Below are 21,065 nucleotides of genomic sequence, written 5' to 3' on the forward strand. Positions count from 1 at the left end.
TTTGATCGTTCGTCCGATCTTTCATGGTTCGTTCGTCCGTTCGTCCGATCGTTCGATCGTTCGTCCGTTCGTTCGTCCAAATAATCTTTTTCCTGCCGTTATGCTGCCGAAATTCCGATCGTTCGTTCGTTCGATCATTCGATCGTTCATCGTTCGTTCATAGTTCATATCCATCGTTCATCGTTCGTTCATACGAACTATTCACCATCACTATTTACTGTTACTATTTACCGTTACTTTTACCGTTACTATTTACCGTTACTATTTACCGTTACTTTTTACCGTTACTATTTACCGTTACTTTTTACCGTTACTATTTACCGTTACTATTTACCGTTACTATTTACCGTTACTTTTTACCGTTACTTTTTACCGTTACTATTTACCGTTACTATTTACCGTTACTTTTTACCGTTATTATTTACCGTTACTTTTTACCGTTACTTTTTACCGTTACTATTTACCGTTACTTTTTACCGTTACTTTTTACCGTTACTTTTTACCGTTACTATTTACCGTTACTTTTTACCGTTACTTTTTACCGTTACTATTTACCGTTACTATTCACCGTTACTATTCATCGATCATCCGATCACCCCAAATTTCAACTACTCATCCATCATGCTGTCCAGTCCACCTAAGACCAGCCAGACCCATATCCCAGTTATACAAACTCCGGTGACTGTGATTTTCCTTCCAGTGGGAACTTCCCATCTGGTCACCCATCCTAGGTTTCTCCAAGTTGAGCACGCTTAACTTGAGATTCCTTCGAACCAGGCTTCCAAACTCAGATTCCAATAATTCTCGTTTCTAAATTCTTATCGAATTATTCCCTATCCAACCATGTCATCCCATAAGCATGGTTCATAATCCAGAAAACTCCTAAAATACACTTATCCCATATTCTGCCTATAATCTCTCTGTTCAGACTAAGTCAGACGATTCATTCGTCACTATTCTCACCAACAGTGAACTTCACTTTGCTACACCACATACACCCAGCTATAAATACACCCAGCTACCCTCTCCCTCTCCACACACATTCAACACCCTCAGCCAAGGCAAACGCCCACCCACTCGGTTACTCCGCTCTACCGGCTACACGCATAGTGTCGCTTCGCCTCCAGTCCACCCTCCTGGTAAGCACCTCCGCTCCACCACTAGTAGTATCTCAACACCACAAGACACAGATTCTACTCAAGACTCTACCCATCCATATATCTCTATTCTGACCACTATAGTAAATATTTGTTGGTATACTTGCTTGTTTGTATGTTTGCTTGTTCATGTTGCATAGTTATCGGAGCGTTCGTACTGTCTCGTGTAGGCCAGATCTACAAGTCTACGCCAGGAGCCAGAAGCCAGTTCCGCGAGCTCTTCTTCCCCCTTCGCCGGATAAGCACGGCAAGCTCACTGGATCCCTTTGATGCATAAATTACCTATGTTTTTCAACCACAACCCTCAGCCTGTTATTTTATGCATGATATGATTTTGAGATAAGTTATTATGGCCACCCAAGCCGCTTGCCGCAATCAATACTTGATATACTTGTTACAAATGATTTGAGAAAAGGTGTGAGTTTTCAAAAGAAAATGCTTTTCAAATGTGTATGATGAAGGGTTTTCACCCTTATCACCTTGTGAGTGGGATAATCAAGGACTCCCTGGTTCAGGGGAGGGCCTAAGGTGTTGGCTCAGCTGGTTTAGGCGTGAGCAGAAGGATTGTCCCCTCGTATAAGGACCGGTTTGTCATCTTTCACTACCTGTACTCATGATAAGTACAACCACTCGAGACTGTGTGGACAATCACTCAATCTGAACTCGTACGGTCCAACCCGAGGGTTATGAAGGCTGGGGAGCACCGGGAGGATAAGGAGGGAGAATGTTTTGTCCGGTTTGGACATGGTGGTGGCCTGACTCCTTCCGGTATAACCGTTAAGGTTAGGACGTGCGAGGAAAGAAAGAGATTCGGCATTCGGGTCTCATGACGGTGAGATCACAGAAACCGGACTAGTGGGTAAAGTGTACACCTCTGCGCAGAGTTTGAAAACCTATTCGAATAGTCCGTGTCCACAGGAATGGACGAGTCTGGTATGGTATGACAATTAATGTTTTGTTTTCAAAAAGGGTGCTTTTGAGAAAAATGGTTTTTAAAAGGTTCGGCGGTTGAGCCGTGAGCTATGGTGGACGGGAAGTCCAGTGGCTGTTTTCGAAAAGGAAAACCAGTGGGAAACTGCTGAGATACCTGGATGGTTTAGTCCAGGGGATTTTGTTATAATACTGAAAAACTTCCTGCTCCTTTTGGAGAGGATGCGCTTTGCAAAATACAAAATGTTTTTCAAAACAACCCTGCATAAAATATTGCTGTTTCTGCAAAATATCCTGAGCTCCACATATTCCATGCATTATATCTGATTTCCCCATTCCGCGGGTGAAGGTGGGCTGCTGAGTACGTTTGTACTCACCCTTGCTTATTTATTTATTTTCAGAAAAAGGAGATCGGGTAAGAGTTACGACTGTTCCCAACCTTGCCTGTGGCTGTTGGACCGCTGAATTGCTTCACTGCGTATATCGGGCTGCTTCAGCCCCACTCTGATGATATGTCCCGAGTTGTGGACCAACTCTTAAAGTTGTTCGCCACCTTTATAGGTTTGTCGTTTAAGCAGATCTGTAATCATCTGATGTATAAATGTGTTTACTAGCCTCCTGGGACTAGTAATTGTATCACATTTGAGTCCCAGAGGATTGGGGACGCTTCAACCACGGAAGACAGCCTCGACCTCGACCTCGGAGGAGCCTCCGCCTCGCCCGACCCAGGGCTCGGACCGACCACATCACAGGGGGGCCATCATTACCCTACCCCTAGCTAGCTCAGGCTACGGGGAACAAGACCGGTGTCCCATCTGGCTCGCCTCGGTAAACAAGTAATGATGGCGCCCCGCGTGCTCCATGACGACGGTGGCTCTCAGCCCCTTACGGAAGCAAGGAGACGTCAGCAAGGACTCGACAGCCCCGACAGCTGTCCTTCCGCCAGGCTCCAGCGCTCCTCCGACGGCCACGACATCTCATGAACAGGGTGCCAAAACCTCTCCGGCTGCCACGACTGCATGTACTTAGGGCGCTAGCTCCTCTCTTCTAGACACGTTAGCACATTGCTACACCTCCCATTGTACACCTGGGCTCTCTCCTTACGCCTATAAAAGGAAGGGCCAGGGCACTCGTACGGAGGGTTAGCCGCGCGGGGAGGACGCGACGGCGCGTGCAGGCCTCTCGCTCCCTCCCACGCGGACGCTTGTAACCCCCTACTGCAAGCGCACCCGACCTGGGCGCGGGACAAACACGAAGGCCGCGGGTTTCCCCTTTTACGTCTGTCTCCCTCTGGTTTTCCCCCCTTCGCGCTCCGTCTCGCGCCGACCCATCTGGGCTGGGGCACGCGGCGACAATTTACTCGTCGGTCCAGGGACCCCCGGGGTCGAAATGCCGACAGAAATGATGTGTTTAAGTCCATAGACTATGAGCATATGATAGATTGTTGTATTTGATGTGTAAGTCGATATGTGGGCATGTCACATGTGGCTGCATACTTGTATTGCATATTAATATTTTGGATTGATGGAGTGCTGACAAGATTAGACATGAAGATATGGAACGAAAGTATTAAACTATAAATTATGGAAGTGGTTTAAATATTTATTTTCTTATTTTACAATGTATACTATTGTTATATACATGTTTATACACTTCTATGCTTGTATGTTCATGAGTTCATGTTTTTTGTTAGTATGGCTCACGAGCTTATCGAGCCAGCTCGAGCTAGCTATCGAGCCGAGCCGAGCTGGACATTTAGCTTGTTATTATAATGAGCCGAGCCGAGCTGGCTTGTTACACTGATGAGCTAGAACGAGCCAAGTTGTCTTGTTATCCAGCTCTAGACAGAATAAAGGTTTGTGTACAATAGGACGAGTCTATGGAGTTTTTCCATATGGCCGACATTTTCTACTGCTACTTGGCTACTTCATGGAACGTCGCTATGAAACGCGAGGGAATAATTCGTCAAAACTCTCTGACCCATCAGTCTCCTTCGGGGCGGGGCGAGACGAGAAGAAAACGCAAACCATGCACCGTGAAAGGGTCAGAGTCGGGGAGCTGCTCGGTGTTTGGCTGTTTGCCAAGTTGTCTTCTTGCAAGTGAGAAAAACAAAACAAACAAAAGATCATGTTTATCTGCCAAAATTCAAAAGATAGAAATAAAATCCACGCTCGCAAATGCCAATTGACTCGAAAGGATAGAAATAGTCGTTCTGTTGTGGTAGCCGATGGGGCTGGATATCAGGCTAGCTGACTCCTCTCAATCGAGCTTGAGCTTGCTCGACACGGCTTCTTAAGGAACCAAGCTATAATACTAGCTCGACTGATCTCGTTTGAGAGCTTGAAATGGCTCGTTTAGGTCACGAGTCATAAAAAACAATATACATATATATAACAGTTTAATCAATCACTTGTTAATTCTAGACCAATCTAATATTAGAAAAGAGTAATGATAGTCACAAATTCACATACCATGTCAATCCAATACCAAATTAACAAAGTAATCACTTATTAGTTCATTCAACACAAGTGCGACCTTTGTTTTTCCTGATAAATGATTACTCGTCCGAGCTAACGAGCTGGCTCGAGCTCGATTTGAGCTGGCTCATTAACAAACCGAGTGGAGATAATAGCTTAGCTCGTGACAAAATTTAAACGAGCCGAGCGAACTCACGAGCCACAAATATTTTGTCCAACCCTGGACCCTTAGTTGTATTGCTACGTGGAATTACGAAAGGAATTGCCACACTTTGTCTAAGATTAGTCGTCTGAATTGAATAACTAATCTTAGTCAGAAAAGTTAGACAAAGTATGATAAGTTAGGCATTGAACCAAACATGCCCTTAGCTTTGCATCGCCATCCACCACTAGCAATCGACAAACGATGGGTGGCAGAGAGCGAACCTTGTTGTTTGAAATGATTCTCCACAAGAGTTTCTGAAGAGGATTCTAAGAGATATATTTTATATGGCCACTTTGAAATTCGTGATACTGATGTAAATATTTGTTAATCATAGATTAATTAGATTTAATAAATTTATCTTATTGTTTAGTATTTTTTTCATGTAATTAATTTTATAATCGGACTATATTTAATATTTGCATTTATACAGTACGGACTAAACTTTTTGGGTTTGAACCAAGATGCTTGAGCACTAAGCAGCGTGTACTAAAGTCACCATGCGACTAATTGAAAATAATAGTTAACTTGAAAGAATAATTGTTATTTTGTCATAAATCGGGAGAAGCCATAGAATTTAGAGCCATTGGCAATTTTGCCATTATCATTTATGGGCTTCGCCAGTATGCCATCGGACCCACAAATCATAGACACAGACGGTCCCACCAGTCATAGACACGAGATGACATAATAACAGGCAGCCAAATTTGAGAGTGGCAAAACAGCAAATTTCTCTAGAATTTAGGAACATCAGAAGCATCCTTACAATTTCATCATTAAATACAGTAAAATGCATTTTATATTTTAGAAAAATATAAAATGAAAACTTATATCCTCTTACTAATATGATGTATCAGTCTTAAACCCATTTTATCGGGCACGATAATTAGGGGACCTAGATTACACCCCTAAAACGCGCTTAAAACCCTAAATACTCTATCTAGGTATGTCCCCCGAGAACAAGGAACCAAAGCTCCGCCTCGTCCGAGGCCCACCTCATGAGTCTTTCCCAAACTCCGTCTCACCCGAGCTCCCCCGCAAGGGTCTTCCAAAACCTCCGCCTCGCCCCGCGCCATGTCTCGGGTAAGACGTGTGCTCAGAAGAATCTCCATCTCGACCGAGGCTCCCTCGGCCTGGGGCAACCGTGTCCGTCTCATCCGAGTTCATCTCAGGCGATAGGTATAAAGCTCGCCCGTGGTCCGTTGGGGACAACTGCATTCAATGCGCACACCTACCTCACGTCGGGCTACAGGTGAATCTTTCAACATGACCGCAGTCTTGTCACAAGATTCATCGACATCATTAAACGTGTGCGCTCCGTCTGACAGCCTCCAACGGGACGCGTAATACGACAAGAGCACAAATCAGCCATCGGGCGGAGACTCCGTCTCGCCCAACGCTGAGCTCGCCCTCGGATACAAACTCTGTCAACTGTGGCGCCCGTCAGAAAGGGCTTGGCCATGACCTCGGGCGGACTTCCACCTCACCTGAGCTCGGCTCTACTCTCGATATCTGTGACAAAGGACGCCCCAACGTCATCGAATACAGTGGCGCTGACGCATCCCGTAAGCAGCTTTTCTCCATACCTAACCCTGTGACAACTACTACGGTATGGGCAACCCCTCGCCAGGGGGCTCGGAAACGTGACCGGGCCCTCAACTTCAACCTCGGCTCTCAGCGGGAATCGGGCAGGCCCAAGTCAACAACAAGCACAAGACCATGCCATCTACAGGATACACAAGACATCCTCACACAGTACGCAGCCAATTCCCGTCCTCCAGGAAGTGCCTCTTGAGCCTATAAATATGACAGTCTACGACTTCTCAAGGGAGGCAGGTGAACAATTGCTAGTTTTCCCCTCCATTCGATAATGGCATTTGTCTTAATCATCTCCTGGGACTTGGGGACCTCCCATCTCTCGTTGTGCTTGTAATCCCTACCGCGAGCACTTCGGTGCAAGTAATATAAGTCGCATCCCCCTCTGCTGGAAGTAGGTCCACTTCTAGCTCGAACCAGGATAAAAAGACTTGTGTCAACTTGCATCACCATCTGGGTCAGGGGCACACAACATCATTTCACTAGTTGGTTGAGGACCCCCTGGTCCAAAATGACGACATTTGGCGCGCCAGGTAGGGGCTCGCTGTGTGCAAAGCATCAAGATCCCGTTAAGGTTCCAGATGGCCAGTTTCCAGCCCCCTTGGCACATCGGCACGACTATCTGGTTCGGGAGTCATGGGCTAATGCCCCTTAACTTCGGTTATGACATGATGCTCCCCCACCCGGATATCTCGCCAACGCCGTCTACCATTTCTACCAGCCAGGGAGAGCACAATCACATTTGTTCCCCTGGTCGGTAGTAGGATACAGGGACACACTGATCTACTTCAGGAGTCTCGAGTTCATGACTATTGGCATTAGCCACAACATGACGCTCTTCCTGCCTGGAAACACCTCGGGCTTCTACCACCATTTTCTCTAGCCAAGAGGAGCGAGGCCACGCCTGCCCCCTGGCCAAAGGATGTACAACAAGACTTCCGCTAGTGTACCTCCCACAGCAGAAGACAGAGACAAAATGATCGCAACCGCGCCTCAGGCGGCGCCCCACGCTCAGTCAATGCTCCCAAGCAGGCCTACGACGCGGACTCCCTCACAAGGGACCTATCGCACGTTAGCTTCAGGCCTGGAGCATCGACATCAGCGCACGTTGCTCCAACATCAGCTCCCTCTACGGGTTGGGAGAGGTCAGCCTCGTCAGCTCTCCCTGCGGATCGGAAAAGGCCAGCTTCATCGGTTCCTGCAGGTCAAGAAGGGCAAGCTTCACCAGCTCCACCAGTGGACTGGGGAACCGTCGGGATTCAATCCCTTCAGGTTCAACTCCGACCCCCTAGAAGGCCCATATACGACGAACACCTACATCAGCCTGTACGAGCAGCTCCAGGGATCTCAGAGTACGAAAGCCCCAAGACCGAAGACGATCTAGGCTTAGGACTAGACTTCTTCGGGCTCCACGACCCCAAGGCCATGTGTCATCTCTCAATCGCGTCTGAATGCCTCGTCTCCAACGACTAGGGCTAAGACTCTACTCAAGGGCACCTCGACAACCGAACGCTGAGAAGATCAGCCAAGCTAACCAAGAATATAAGGATCGTCCCACGGATGAAGCAAAGTCAACAAAGCAACCAAGCAGCTCTGTCGCTTTTTCCTAGTTATTATGTACTTGCAAACCTTCAAAATGTAAATAAATGTCTAACCTTCAAGTGAGGTTCGACCTTGTCATCAAGACTGAGCCTCCCTCGGGGGCTAGAAGGGGGAACCCCCTCTATCTTATTTTTCTCGCAGCTTTTCTTTAAAGTGTTTCGTGCCCTCGCTCTAGTCATAAAACAGGATCCTAAGGAACAAGATACATCCCGATTAGAAAATGGTAGCCGGGGCGCAGGAGCACCTACGCCTCAAGGACATGGTATCCTCACTCACTATCCTCCCATAAGGTAACTCACGTTCCGATGAGGACTCTGTGGAAAGGCAAAACGGCGGGCACAAAACAAGCGAAAAAATAACATAGCAAATAAACAAGATACAAAAACAAAGTGTTCAATACACGACTTATACACGCAACTCAAAATATTCCTTATAACCCCTCAGGGCAAATGAAGAGTCTGCGCGGTATGAGGCACAGCGTCAACCTCGGGGACGCCGGGAGGCGCCACAGCGGAGTGAGATTCGACAGGAGGGGACTGCACCGGCAGAACCACCTCATCCTCGAAGTGGCACGCCAATGCTAAGTGTGATATCCTAGCCCCTAGGATGGTGATATCCTGGCCGAAGGCTTAATAGAATTAATAGAGTATCCATACCAACAAGGTGCATCTTCTTTTTCGGAAGCCTATTTCGAAAGAACCTCCAAGTTAAGTGTGTTTGGCTTGGAGCAATTTGGGATAAGTGACCGACCGGGAAGTTTTCTCGGGTGCGCATGAGTGAGAACAAAGCGCACACAAAGACTTGTGTTGGTCTGTGGAGATGATATATGATCCTAGAGAGCTGCCAGGAGTAAGTACCGCCGGTCTAGGGATTGGATAGGGTGTTACAAGTGGTATCAGAGCCGACCCTTGAGGTTTCACGAGCGTGTGTGGGCTAGGGGGTTCGGATATATGGCACATGGCGCATGTGGGCCCTAAGTGGTCACATGGCATGGAATATGACGACACTAGACACACATGTGGCTAAGAGGGGAGGTTCCTGGATTGAGGTTGACCGACGAGGACGTCGGTCTTCTAAGGGGGTGGATTGTGATATCCTAGGCCCTGAGATGGTGATATCCTGGCCCAAGGCTTAATAGAATTAATAGAGTATCCATACCAACAAGATACATCTTCTTTTTCGGAAGCATATCTCAAAAGAACCTCCAAGTTAAGCGTGTTTGGCTTGGAGCAATTTAGGATTAGTGACCGACTGGGAAGTTTTATCGGGTGCACATGAGTGAGGACAAAGTGCGCACAAAAGACCCATGTTGGTTTGTGTGGATGATAAATGATCCTAGAGAGCTGCCAGGAGTAAGTACCGCCGGTCCGGGATTGGACGGGGTGTTACACTGAGCCCGACCCCTCGACAACATCGGTGAGCCTCTGCATCTCGGCCTCGGCGAGGTTGCGCTCGTCCAACAAGACGTAGCCTTCGCATGCCCGCTCGAGATTAATCTCATAGTGGGAGGCGACTACGACCAACACTTGCTTCACCCCAAGATGGACGGCCTCACGGAGTTCGCTCCGCACGTAGCCACTCAGGGCTCGCATGCGGCTCCGCAAGTACTCACCCAAGGGAACGTCCGCGACGCAAAGGTCTCGACCAAACTCCACCACCGCGTCGGACAGGTCCTTCAGCTCGACCATCTTTTGGTCGACGGCCTGGGTGAGTTTTAGAGGTGTGAATGGCAGCATCCAAATCCCTTTCGAGCTCTGTAAAAGGATATAAACATTAAGCCATGGCCGGAAGAAGTCCAAATAAATAAAAACGAGACAACAACACTTACCTCCCATTTAGGCCCTTAGGCCTTGGACCGTACTCCACTCGGCCCCCAGGTCCTTCGTGAGAGTCAGCTTGAAGAGAAGCCTCGGTGGCTTGATGCCGAGACTCGTCTCGTTCACCAGTCACCACCCGAAGGCCTTATCTCAGGCGTCGCACCTCCTCCTCCAGCGACGACACCTTCTCGCGCTCAGTCGCGACCTCGTCTTTCAACTCAGCACACAACGACGATAGGTTCGCCGCCTCGGCCCTCTTCAGCGTCAGCTACTCGTTTGCGCAACACAACATGGCCTGATAGCGCTGCAGCACGGCCCATATGTCGCGCTCGCTGCGGATGGAGATCGACTTGGCCACGGACTTCGCCATAAGCCCCTGCGAAGGAAAGAAGCCACATCATCACACCGCGGAGAAGGGATCTCTAGCGCGAAGGAACGACTCCCTTACCTGAGCCATTGCTCGAAACTCCGCCCACATCTCCCTCTCCTCCGTGTCATTAAGGACGAAGTAGGGGTTGCCCTCGGTGGCCATCCACCTCAGGGTCGGCCCTCCCCATGTCGAGAGGTCCGATCCGGCACGAACGAGGTCGCCACCCGCCCCAACGATAGGAGGCGGGATGATGTACTTTTCAACCGGTTCCCCGGGTCGCCTCGAGGGACCGACCTCCTCGACGGTCACCGCCTCCGAGCTCCGTGGAGCGTCGAGGGTGTCAAGGAGGGCGCACAGAAGGTCCAAGACAGTAGGCGACGTCACGGTCGGTGTAGCATCCCCCACCCCCGCCTCCTCCTTGCCTCGATTGCTGCCTCGACGCCCATCTAAACCCTAACAACAACAACAACAACAACAACAAAATAATAATAATAATAATAATAATAATAATAATAATAATAATAATAATAATAATAATAATAATAATAATAATAATAATAACAACAATAACAATAAAAATAATAATAACCAGAAGACCTACAATCCATAAGCGTAATAAAAAAACCACTAAAAGCAATATGCGTTTTCCACGAGCATGTCACCAAGATCTGTACAGCAGGCCAATGAAGTAAATAATACACATCTACAACAGCACAGAACAAACCTGAAGCTAGGCGAATGATCCTGATAACTTAGAAATCTCATTTCAATAACATATGTTGGTCCAACGCTCTTCCCAATATGATTCCAGTGTAACCCAACATTAAATTTTTTAAAAAAATTATGGGTCACAAGGAGACCAGTACTATATTCTAAGATCATAGGTAAGCTCTGAAGGCTTCTACTAAGGCAGATAAAGACACTGGATATAGAATCCTGGTGAATAGTGAACTGATTGATCTTTCTTTTCCATTTCTTCTTCCTTGATGGATAGCCCAACAAAATGAATCGGAATCTTCAAGACAGTTTAATCTTCATCTCCTCCTCAACAAGCTCAAATATTTCACCAATTCTGAGATAATGTAAGAAATCATCATTGTTATCACAACCAAATTCAAGGTGCAAATTCTGTTTGTCAATATATAAAGTCCAAATGGTCAAAATATAGCAAAATATGGTTTACCTACTCCGGTTGATGTTCATATTAGCATGCCAAGTGGTTAAATAAACCTGTAAAACAGGAAGTTAACAAGATATATAACATTGTTTGCGAAGCATGACAGCTTTAGCTAGCTAAATTTGATCTAATACAAAGGCAATCCTTCTATAAATAATTTGTTTACACATTGACAACTTAGTATTCTAAGCCTACCAAAAACAGGATATGCGATAACAGGAAAGAAACAGTTTTGTATATAACATGCATGTGTCTAGATAAACTGCAACATTTTGTAATGAACAAATTTAAGTGAACTTTGCAAACAATAAACAAGAACCTGTAAAACTTCATGCAGAGGGAGATTGCCAGGTCTCTGACTCCCTAAACGTTCTGCACACCAATTTTCAGGCGGTGAGTAGGCATCTCCTGACTGAAGGCCAATACTCTGAAGTTTATTTGATTCACCATCATATAGTTCATCACCCCAATTTAATGATGTCTGGAGTTCTACACCTTCCTTTAAAGCAATCGAGAGAAATTCCAAGAGTAGCAGCCTCTACAGATATAAATGATCTACATTGTCAGGAAACTTCTCCAAAAGAGAATAATGCAGGCAAGTAAAACAAATCCGATTTACAAAAGAACCTAAACACAGATATACTGAATAAAAGAATTTTTCTGTTGTTGGAAAAGATCACCGTATAAAGAGGGATGATGTACCTTCAACTTTTGCTCTGAAACAAACATCTGAACAAGCTCCTGGGCAAGACTCTCTGAGGTGATTAAAGGAAACATAATATATTTTTATCATGTGGATTTAAAACATGTAAACATGAATGTGTGTACTGTCTCAGATATTGATCGGCATCCTCAAATGTGAGAATATATAGTGCTCTGAGTAGTCTCAGATATAGATGGGTTAGGAGATCATTGTCACACCCAACAGACGAAAGATCATAGTGGTGACTTAATCCATAGAAGCAAGAGATGATTAACCCACCAAATTCTAATACGGAGAACCATTTGAATACTGGGGCTCCTCCACCATCCCCTGAATCATTCAAATTATCTTGGCGGTCAGAAAACTGTGTGATGGAGCAATTTGGAGCCGCTTTAGAAAAACAGCGCATAGAATGGGAAGCTTCAACCAAGTAGGACAGCTGACAGACCTATCAACAGAGTAATGGAGAAAAATATTATTGGAGTTGACATCAAACTACCTTAACGCCATGCACTATGGGATCTAAATTTTTAGTAACTGAATCAGCATAGCTTTGTAGTGGTAAATTACCATCTCCTTGTAGGCCGACAGAAGCATGCCGCTGTATTGCTCCTAAACCAAGCAAGCAATAAAATCAAAGATTAGCAGCATAATGGCCAACTAAATCACGTTGTGAAGCAAATCTTACACTGAATTGGTAGCCAAGGTCTTACTACCTCTCTAAGCGCCAACTTGGAGTTCGCCTTATCGCGGATCCCCGGCATATCCTTGAGCACCCCCAAATCCATCGCCGGCATGTTCCTGACAGCCAACCCCACACAACTATGTCAACCATGTCCCAAATCTCAAACTCGGAAGTACCCCACGCAGAGAGAAAGGAGGCCTGCCTGCAGGAGAGGTGGACGTTGACGAGCGCGGAGGCGTGGGCACGACCGTCAGCAACGGCGGCCAGCCACTGCTCCTTGGCGGCGCTCAGATGGGACCACTGATTGCGCATGTTGCGCTGCGCCGCTGGCCTCCACAGCCTCAACGACGACGAGGGCGATGGCGATGGGGAAGTGGCCGCCTGGTGTGGCGGCCGGGTCGGGGTTGCTGCAGAGGTCTCCATTGATTTGAAGGGTTTTGTGTTGCTCTATTTACTGGCCTGCCGCCATGCTCGACCTTGATTCGGCTGAAGCTCGCCAAGGCAGCAAAGATCGACCTTGTCTCGAATAGGCTTCCTGCAAACAAAATGAAAGAGCAATTAGGCTAGAAATTAGGTGGTGTTTTTGGTTCATTGCAGGGAGTGGTTAACGTGATGTGAACAAATCCCAATGCTATCGGATACTGATAGCAATATGGTTGCTGTTTATATTGATTATTAGAAGAGGGAATACAGGCGCATAAATATAGAGGAGCAGAGGGGCAGGAGATCTCAGGTTTATAGAAACAATACCCTGAGATCTCCTTGATTGGTGGAAACCTATCGCTGCCCCCTAAATGGGAGGATTGCATTTATAGACTATAATATATATATGCGGCAGTGCCAGTAAGGCAAGTATGCCTGCGCCTGTATGGCAGGAGATCCTGCACCTATATGGCAGGAAGCCTAGGGCTGATATATCTGCTAACAGATATAGTGCAACAGAAAGCGATATCTGTTTGGTTACCTAACGTTAATGTATTCAATTCTCATTGGGCTGTTTAGTAACATTTCTGGAAAGCCTCACTGATCTTCTGCAGCCTTCACTACTAGCACCTGACGCCCAGCAAGAGTAATAGCACTGCTGAATATTGTGCTAATAACTATTGTTGTTTGTCCAGTTATATATATAATAATTTATAAAACATAACACGACACAATTTTGATATATATAAAATTTGAAATGATAACATTATAACAGGTTTTAGGGCTTCAAATGCCACATAAATTCAAATGACTCGTTAATTCAGTATATTAAATTCAGAAGCTCGAACAATCTAGCACATGTCGTTGTAACAATGATTCACCACCAAATATTTGCAAAATTCTTAGGTGAAATTTTTGTTGATGACTCCTCATTTTTTCCTTTGATCCTCATCTAAGGAAGAATAAGAATACAAACATGAGTGTAAGGATGTGCAGAAAAAAATAAGGTCAATATCAATGTTTTCAGATCGGCTGATCGCTTTTGATCGCCAGAGGGGCGATCAGCCGACTAATCATGATTAGTCGACGATCAGCCTGATTAATCGGGCTCTGATCGGTCTATGAGACATCCTAATCGTCCAAGACTCTAAAAATCGACCAGCCTATATAATACGTCCATCTGCTATGGTGTTGCAGTGGACATGGCTTCAGGCTTTGAACTGCAGGTGGAGTAGGAACTGCAGGCCGACAAACAGGCAACAGCCATACGCCCATACGTCCATGGACATGGCTTCAGGCTTTGAACAAGGCAAACAGACTGGAAGATTTCAGGCTTTGAGCAAGGCAAACAGCCATATTCCAGAGCACTTGTCTCCAATCCAAGTATCCAACACCAGTAGAGATGAACGGGACTGGGCCACTGGGGAGAAGAGATGGACTGATGCCCTGGTGGAGCCGTGGAGACTGGGCAGGGAACCGTACCTGCAGGCTGGCGCCGCTGCGTCGGGGATGGAGGAGGGACCGAGGGGGACAATGTCACCGGTAGCACGCCGCCGTCGCTAGGGTTCCTCAGTGGCGGCTCTGTTCTTCACGAGTTCACCGTTCACGTCACGTGGTACTGGTGTGACCGTGTTCACGCGTAGCAGCTGCCTGTGTTCACGGAATATGGGCTGAGCCGCTGGGGCCGAAATACGTACAGACAACCATGCACACTACATATATTTCCATGATGATCAGTATGACCATACCGTCTATTATGGAAGCTTACTAAAATGCATTAGTATTACCGTAATATAAATGAGCCTACCCCGTCTATGGAAGGTTACTAAGATGCACCAGTTTTAATAATACAAATGAGCATGTCCAGTCTATAGAACAACCTTCTTTCTGCATATATTTCCTTCTCGAGAAGGCGACTTGTGTTAATTTTGCAGTCGAACAGAATGATCAGACAGCAAAACAAGCCAGGGAAGCTTAGAAAAAAAGGATGCAGACGAAGGATGCAGACGATCTGCAAATAGCTATAATAATTTCCGTGCCTACCTAACAAACTGCACGAATGAATCAATATGCCGTGGCAAATACGCGACCATTACTAAGCAATTATATCAGATGAGTCAGATCCAATTAGCTCGGATCCAAACAATTTATCTGATCCTTAGCGTGACTAAAAACCATCTGCCACCTCTGTTGCATCGGTCTTGTTCGATCCACCGCGTGAAACCATCCGTCCCTAAAATAAAGCGCGAATCCAGCCCCTAAACGTCGACGCCATCCTCGTACCCACCAGAAACCGCCATGGATCTCAGCAATCTTGCTTACGCCCCCGTGAACCTGAAACCCGTAGACAGCCCAGATCCACACAGAGGGGAAGTGGTAAGGGGAAAGAGCGGGCATATTTACCTGGCCGACGACGACCCGAGCCCGGCGCCGGGGAGGGCAGAAGCTTCGCCGCGGCAGGCGCTAGCGACGGCGTGAACACGGACACCAAGGAGAGGCGAGGAGAGGAGAGAGATTGAGAGAAACGAGGACGCGAACAGCGGTGGGGTTTTAGGGTTTAGGCTATCAGCAGCCACACCGGTTTTCTCTAAATTTTACCTGTATCACTTTTTTACATCACATCATTAATATTTAGGCCTGTTTGATTTATGACTAGTTGTGTCACACTTTATCTAAGTTTAGTCGCTCGAATTGAGGAACTAACTTTAGATAGAAAAGTTAGGCAAAAAGTGGCAAATTAGGCAGCGAACCAAACAGATCTTAATCATCTACTTTTTCATCTCCCGCAGCAGTTCCCCTATATTCTTCACATATACTTCACTACAACTATAAAATATTATTTTTATACTTACTTTATATCTACTATCAATTTTTCATCTACTGGCAATTACCCGTGTACCCACTGCTACAGGAATGAACAGTTCTGGAGGAGTGAACATGGACTAGGGATGGCAACGGGGAATTCCCCGTCGGGTTTTAGCTCCCCAAACCCGTCCCTGCGATAAAAAAATTTCCCCATGGGAATCCCCACGAACGCTTGCGGGGGATATTTCTTCCCCGTCCCCGTTCCCCGCGGGGATAAATCTCAAAGGGAAATGTGCCTTTGGGCCATTTCTAAGTATTTTGGTGATTGAGTGCCAACACAAGTGCTTAAATGTGAATCTATGCCCATGGATGAACAAAGTGCAAATCACAAGTAAAGGTATGTTTCTAAGCCTTAGTACATTGGTTTTGTGTACTAATATATTTGTCTAAGTGTTAGAAACAGAGAGAAGAAGAAAAGGAGAATGTTGGCTGTGTACAGCCAACAGGCTGTTTCGGTCTGGGGCACCGGACTGTCCGGTGGTGCACCGGACAGTGTCCGGTGCGCCAGGCTGCCTCGACCTGAAGACGCCTCTCTCGGGAATTTGCCGACGGCGTACGGCTAAAATTCACCGGACTGTTCGGTGTGCACCGGACTGTCCGGTGAGCCAACGGTCGGCCGAGCCAACGGTCGGCCGCGGAATCTGCGCGCGACACGTGGTCTGGCCAACGGTCGGAAGGAGGCACCGGACTGTCCGGTGTGCACCGGACTGTCCGGTGCGCCAGATCTGCAACGGTCGGCAACGGTCGGCTGCGCTGTTTATGGAAATAAATCGGGCACCGGACAGTGTCCGGTGTGCACCGGACTGTCCGGTGCGCCCGACGACAGAAGGCAAGGATGACCTTCCAGATTTGTTCTCAACGGCTCCTAGCTGCCTTGGGGCTATAAAAGGGACCCCTAGGTGCATGGAGGAGCACACCAAGCATTCCTACAACATTCCTAAGCACCAAGACATCGATCTCACGCATTCGTTTCATTGTGATAGCATATAGAGCTCTTGTGGAGTCGTGAACTCTTTGAGTTGTGTTGCGAGCTCTTGTTGCTGCTTGTGTGCGTGTTGTTGCTCTGACCTTTTGAAGTCTTGTGTGCGTTGCTAATTCCCACCCTTGCTCTGTGTTTCTTTGTGAACTTCAATTGTAAGGGCGAGAGGCTCCAAGTTGTGGAGATTCCTCGCAAACGGGATTGAGAAAAAGCAAGCAAAACACTGTGGTATTCAAGTGGGTCTTTGGACCGCTTGAGAGGGGTTGATTGCAACCCTCGTCCGTTGGGACGCCACAACGTGGAGTAGGCAAGCGTTGGTCTTGACCGAACCACGGGATAAACCACTGTGTCATCTCTGTGTTTGATCTCTTGTGGTAGTGTGTTTTGTTGAGACTCCTCTCTAGCCACTTGGCATTAATTGTGCTAACACTTAACAAGTTTTTGTGGCTATAAGTTTAAGTTTTACAGGATCACCTATTCACCCCCCCCCTCTAGGTGCTCTCAATTGGTATCGGAGCCGTTTTCTTCAAGAAAGGGACTAACCGCCCGAAGAGATGGATCCTAAGGGGAAGGGAATCGTGATCAACGATAAGGAGAAGGAGTCCTTCGTCAACGAGCCCAAAGATGACAAGCCTACCGACTCCGGCTCGGGCCATAGATGGAAGGAAGGGAAGAAGAAGAAGACAAGGCGCATCAAGGAGATCGTCTACTACGACGACAGCGACGAATCTTCCTCTTCCCAAAAGGACAACAACGACAACGACTATGACAAACAAAAGACGGTTAACTCAAACTTTTCTTTTGATTATTCGCGCATTCCGCATAGCTCAAATGCTCATTTGCTCCCCATTCCACTTGGCAAGCCTCCTCACTTTGATGGAGAGGACTACGGATTTTGGAGTCACAAAATGCGTACTCACCTATTTTCTCTCCATCCAAGCATTTGGGAGATTGTGGAAAGTGGAATAAAATTTGATAGCTCGGATAGCCCTTCGTTTATTAATGAACAGATCCATAAAAATGCACAAGCTACTACTGTGTTGCTAGCCTCTTTGTGCAGGGACGAGTATCACAAGGTGAGCGGCTTGGACAATGCCAAGCAGATTTGGGACACCCTCAAGATCTCTCATGAGGGGAATGACGTCACCTTACTCACCAAGATGGAGTTGGTGGAGGGCGAGCTCGGACGATTCGCGATGATAAGGGGCGAGGAGCCGACACAAACATACAACCGGCTCAAGATCCTTATCAACAAAATAAGGAGCTACGGAAGCACGCGATGGACGGATCACGACGTCGTCCGCCTAATGCTAAGGTCATTTACCGTTCTTGATCCTCACTTGGTAAACAATATTCGTGAAAATCCTAGGTACATCAAGATGTCGCCCAAAGAAATTCTTGGAAAATTTGTAAGCGGGCGAATGATGATCAAGGAGGCGAGGTACGTGGACGACGCGTTGAATGGCCCAATCCATGAGCCTCAACCCATTGCTCTCAAGGCAACAAGGAGCAAGGAGGCGCTACCCAGCAAGGTGGCGCAAATTGAGGCGGCCGGTCTTAATGATGAAGAGATGGCCCTCATCATCAAAAGATTCAAGACGGCACTAAAGGGTCGCAAGGGACAGCCAAGCAAGACTAAGACCAAGGGAAAGCGATCATGCTTCAAATGCGGTAAGCTTGGTCATTTTATTGCTAACTGTCCCGACAATGATAGTGACCAGGAACACGGGAGCAAGAGGGAAAAGAAGAAGCATTACAAGAAGGCCAAGGGCGAGGCACATATCGGAAAAGAGTGGGATTCGGATTGCTCCTCCTCCGACTCCGAAAATGAAGGACTCGCCGCCACTGCCTTCAACAAGTCATCCCTCTTCCCCAACGAGCGTCACACATGCCTTATGGCAAGGGAGAAGAAGGTAAGTAATCAAAACAATGTCACTTATGCTTCCTCTAGTGATGATGATGACATAGACTATTCATGCTTATTCAAGGGCTTAGATAGATCTAAGATAGATAAGATAAATGAAATCATTGATGCATTAAATGAGAAGGATAAACTCTTAGAGAAACAAGAGGATTTATTGTATGAAGAGCATGATAAATTTGTAGAAGCTCAAAAATCTTATGCTTTAGAAGTTAAAAGAAATGAAGTGCTTTCTAGTGAACTATCTTCTTGTCATGAAACCATTGCTACTTTAAAGAGTGTTAATGATGACTTAAATGTTAAACTAGGAGTAGCTAGTAAATCTAATTCTTGTGTAGAACATGTTGAGATTTGCACTAGGTGTAAAGATTTCGATGTTGATGCTTGTAGTGATCATTTAGTTTCAATTTCCAAATTAACTGAGGAATTGGCTAGTCTTAATGCCCAACTTAAGACTAGCAAGAATGAATTTGAAAAACTAAAATTTGCAAGGGATGCCTACACGATCGGTAGACACCCCTCAATTAAGGATGGACTTGGCTTCAAGAGGGAAGCCAAGAACTTAACAAGCCATAAGGCTCCCATTCCCGCTAAGGAGAAAGGGAAGGCCCCTATGGCTACTAGTGCTAAAAAGAACCATGCCTTTTTGTATCATGATAGGAGACAAACTAGAAATGCTTATAGGAGTTATAATGCGTACGATGATTTTTCTCATGCTATGTTTGCTTCTAGTTCTTCATATGTGCATGATAGAAATGTTGGTAGAAGGGATGTTGTTCATAATATGCCTAGGAGAAATGTTGTTAATATTCCTAGGAAAGTTAATGAGCCTTCTACAATATATCATGCTTTGAATGCTTCCTTTGCAATTTGTAGAAAGGACAGAAAGGTAATTGCTAGGAAGTTAGGGGCAAAATGCAAGGGTGATAAAACTTGCATTTGGGTCCCTAAGGAAATTGTGACTAACCTCGTAGGACCCAACATGAGTTGGGTACCTAAAACCCAAGCCTAAATTTGCCTTGCAGGTTTATGCATCCGGGGGTTCAAGCTGGATTATCGACAGCGGATGCACAAACCATATGACGGGGGAGAAGAAGATGTTCACCTCCTACGTCAAGAATAAGGATTCCCAAGATTCAATTATATTCGGTGATGGGAATCAAGGCAAGGTAAAAGGGTTAGGTAAAATTGCAATCTCAAATGAGCACTCAATTTCTAATGTGTTTTTAGTTGAGTCTCTGGGATATAATTTACTATCTGTAAGTCAATTATGCAATATGGGATATAACTGTCTATTTACAAATGTAGATGTGTCTGTCTTTAGAAGAAGTGATGGTTCACTAGCTTTTAAGGGTGTATTAGACGGCAAACTTTATTTAGTTGATTTTGCAAAAGAAGAGGCTGGTCTAGATGCATGCTTAATAGCTAAGACTAGCATGGGCTGGCTGTGGCATCGCCGCTTAGCACATGTGGGGATGAAGAACCTTCACAAGCTTCTAAAGGGAGAACACGTGATAGGTTTGACTAACGTGCAATTCGAAAAGGATAGACCTTGTGCAGCTTGTCAAGCAGGTAAACAAGTGGGAGGAGCACATCACAGCAAGAATGTGATGACCACTTCAAGACCTCTGGAGCTGCTACATATGGACCTCTTCGGACCCGTCGCTTATCTGAGCATAGGAGGAAGTAAGTATGGTCTAGTTATTGTTGATGACTTTTCCCGCTTCACTTGGGTGTTCTTTTTGCAGGATAAGTCTGAAACCCAAGGGACCCTCAAGCGCTTCCTCAGGAGAGCTCAAAATGAGTTTGAGCTCAAGGTGAAGAAGATAAGGAGCGACAACGGGTCCGAGTTCAAGAATCTTCAAGTGGAGGAGTTCCTTGAGGAGGAAGGGATCAAACACGAGTTCTCCGCTCCCTACACACCACAGCAAAATGGTGTGGTAGAGAGGAAGAATAGGACGCTAATTGATATGGCGAGGACGATGCTAGGAGAATTCAAGACCCCCAAGTGCTTTTGGTCGGAAGCCGTGAACACGGCTTGCCACGCCATCAACAGGGTCTACCTTCACCGCCTCCTCAAGAAGACGTCATATGAGCTTCTAACCGGTAACAAACCCAATGTATCTTACTTTCGTGTATTTGGGAGCAAGTGCTACATTCT

The 21,065-nt window shown here is 46.3% G+C and overlaps 1 protein-coding gene across 12 annotated transcripts; it reads right to left on the bottom strand.

Annotated features, from left to right (window-relative positions):
• Positions 1–9,254: 9,254 nt before the first annotated feature.
• On the bottom strand, positions 9,255–15,734 carry LOC100277251 (uncharacterized). 12 transcript variants are annotated; one of them, XR_004852447.1, is made up of 13 exons: positions 15,543–15,701; positions 14,622–14,789; positions 12,919–13,251; positions 12,748–12,832; positions 12,602–12,643; positions 12,311–12,395; positions 12,031–12,083; positions 11,648–11,866; positions 11,339–11,381; positions 10,876–11,223; positions 10,230–10,604; positions 9,793–10,157; positions 9,255–9,718 (listed from the first exon to the last, which is right to left on the bottom strand). XR_004852447.1 is itself a non-coding variant. In XM_035962199.1 (11 exons), exons 3-11 carry the CDS (start codon positions 13,137–13,139, stop codon positions 11,169–11,171), a joined length of 732 nt encoding a protein of 243 aa, XP_035818092.1. In that variant the 5' UTR covers positions 13,140–13,251; positions 14,622–14,789; positions 15,543–15,701; the 3' UTR covers positions 10,719–11,168. The 12 variants fall into 12 exon arrangements, 8 of the variants coding, with proteins under 8 accessions (XP_035818092.1, XP_035818087.1, XP_035818088.1 ...); XR_002264752.2 differs by having other exon boundaries at positions 12,311–12,479; XR_002749176.2 differs by having other exon boundaries at positions 9,259–9,718; positions 11,335–11,381; positions 12,311–12,479; positions 15,543–15,734.
• Positions 15,735–21,065: the final 5,331 nt, after the last annotated feature.

This window comes from Zea mays, chromosome 9 (genome assembly GCF_902167145.1).
Source record: "Zea mays cultivar B73 chromosome 9, Zm-B73-REFERENCE-NAM-5.0, whole genome shotgun sequence".
Taxonomy (NCBI): domain Eukaryota; kingdom Viridiplantae; phylum Streptophyta; class Magnoliopsida; order Poales; family Poaceae; genus Zea; species Zea mays.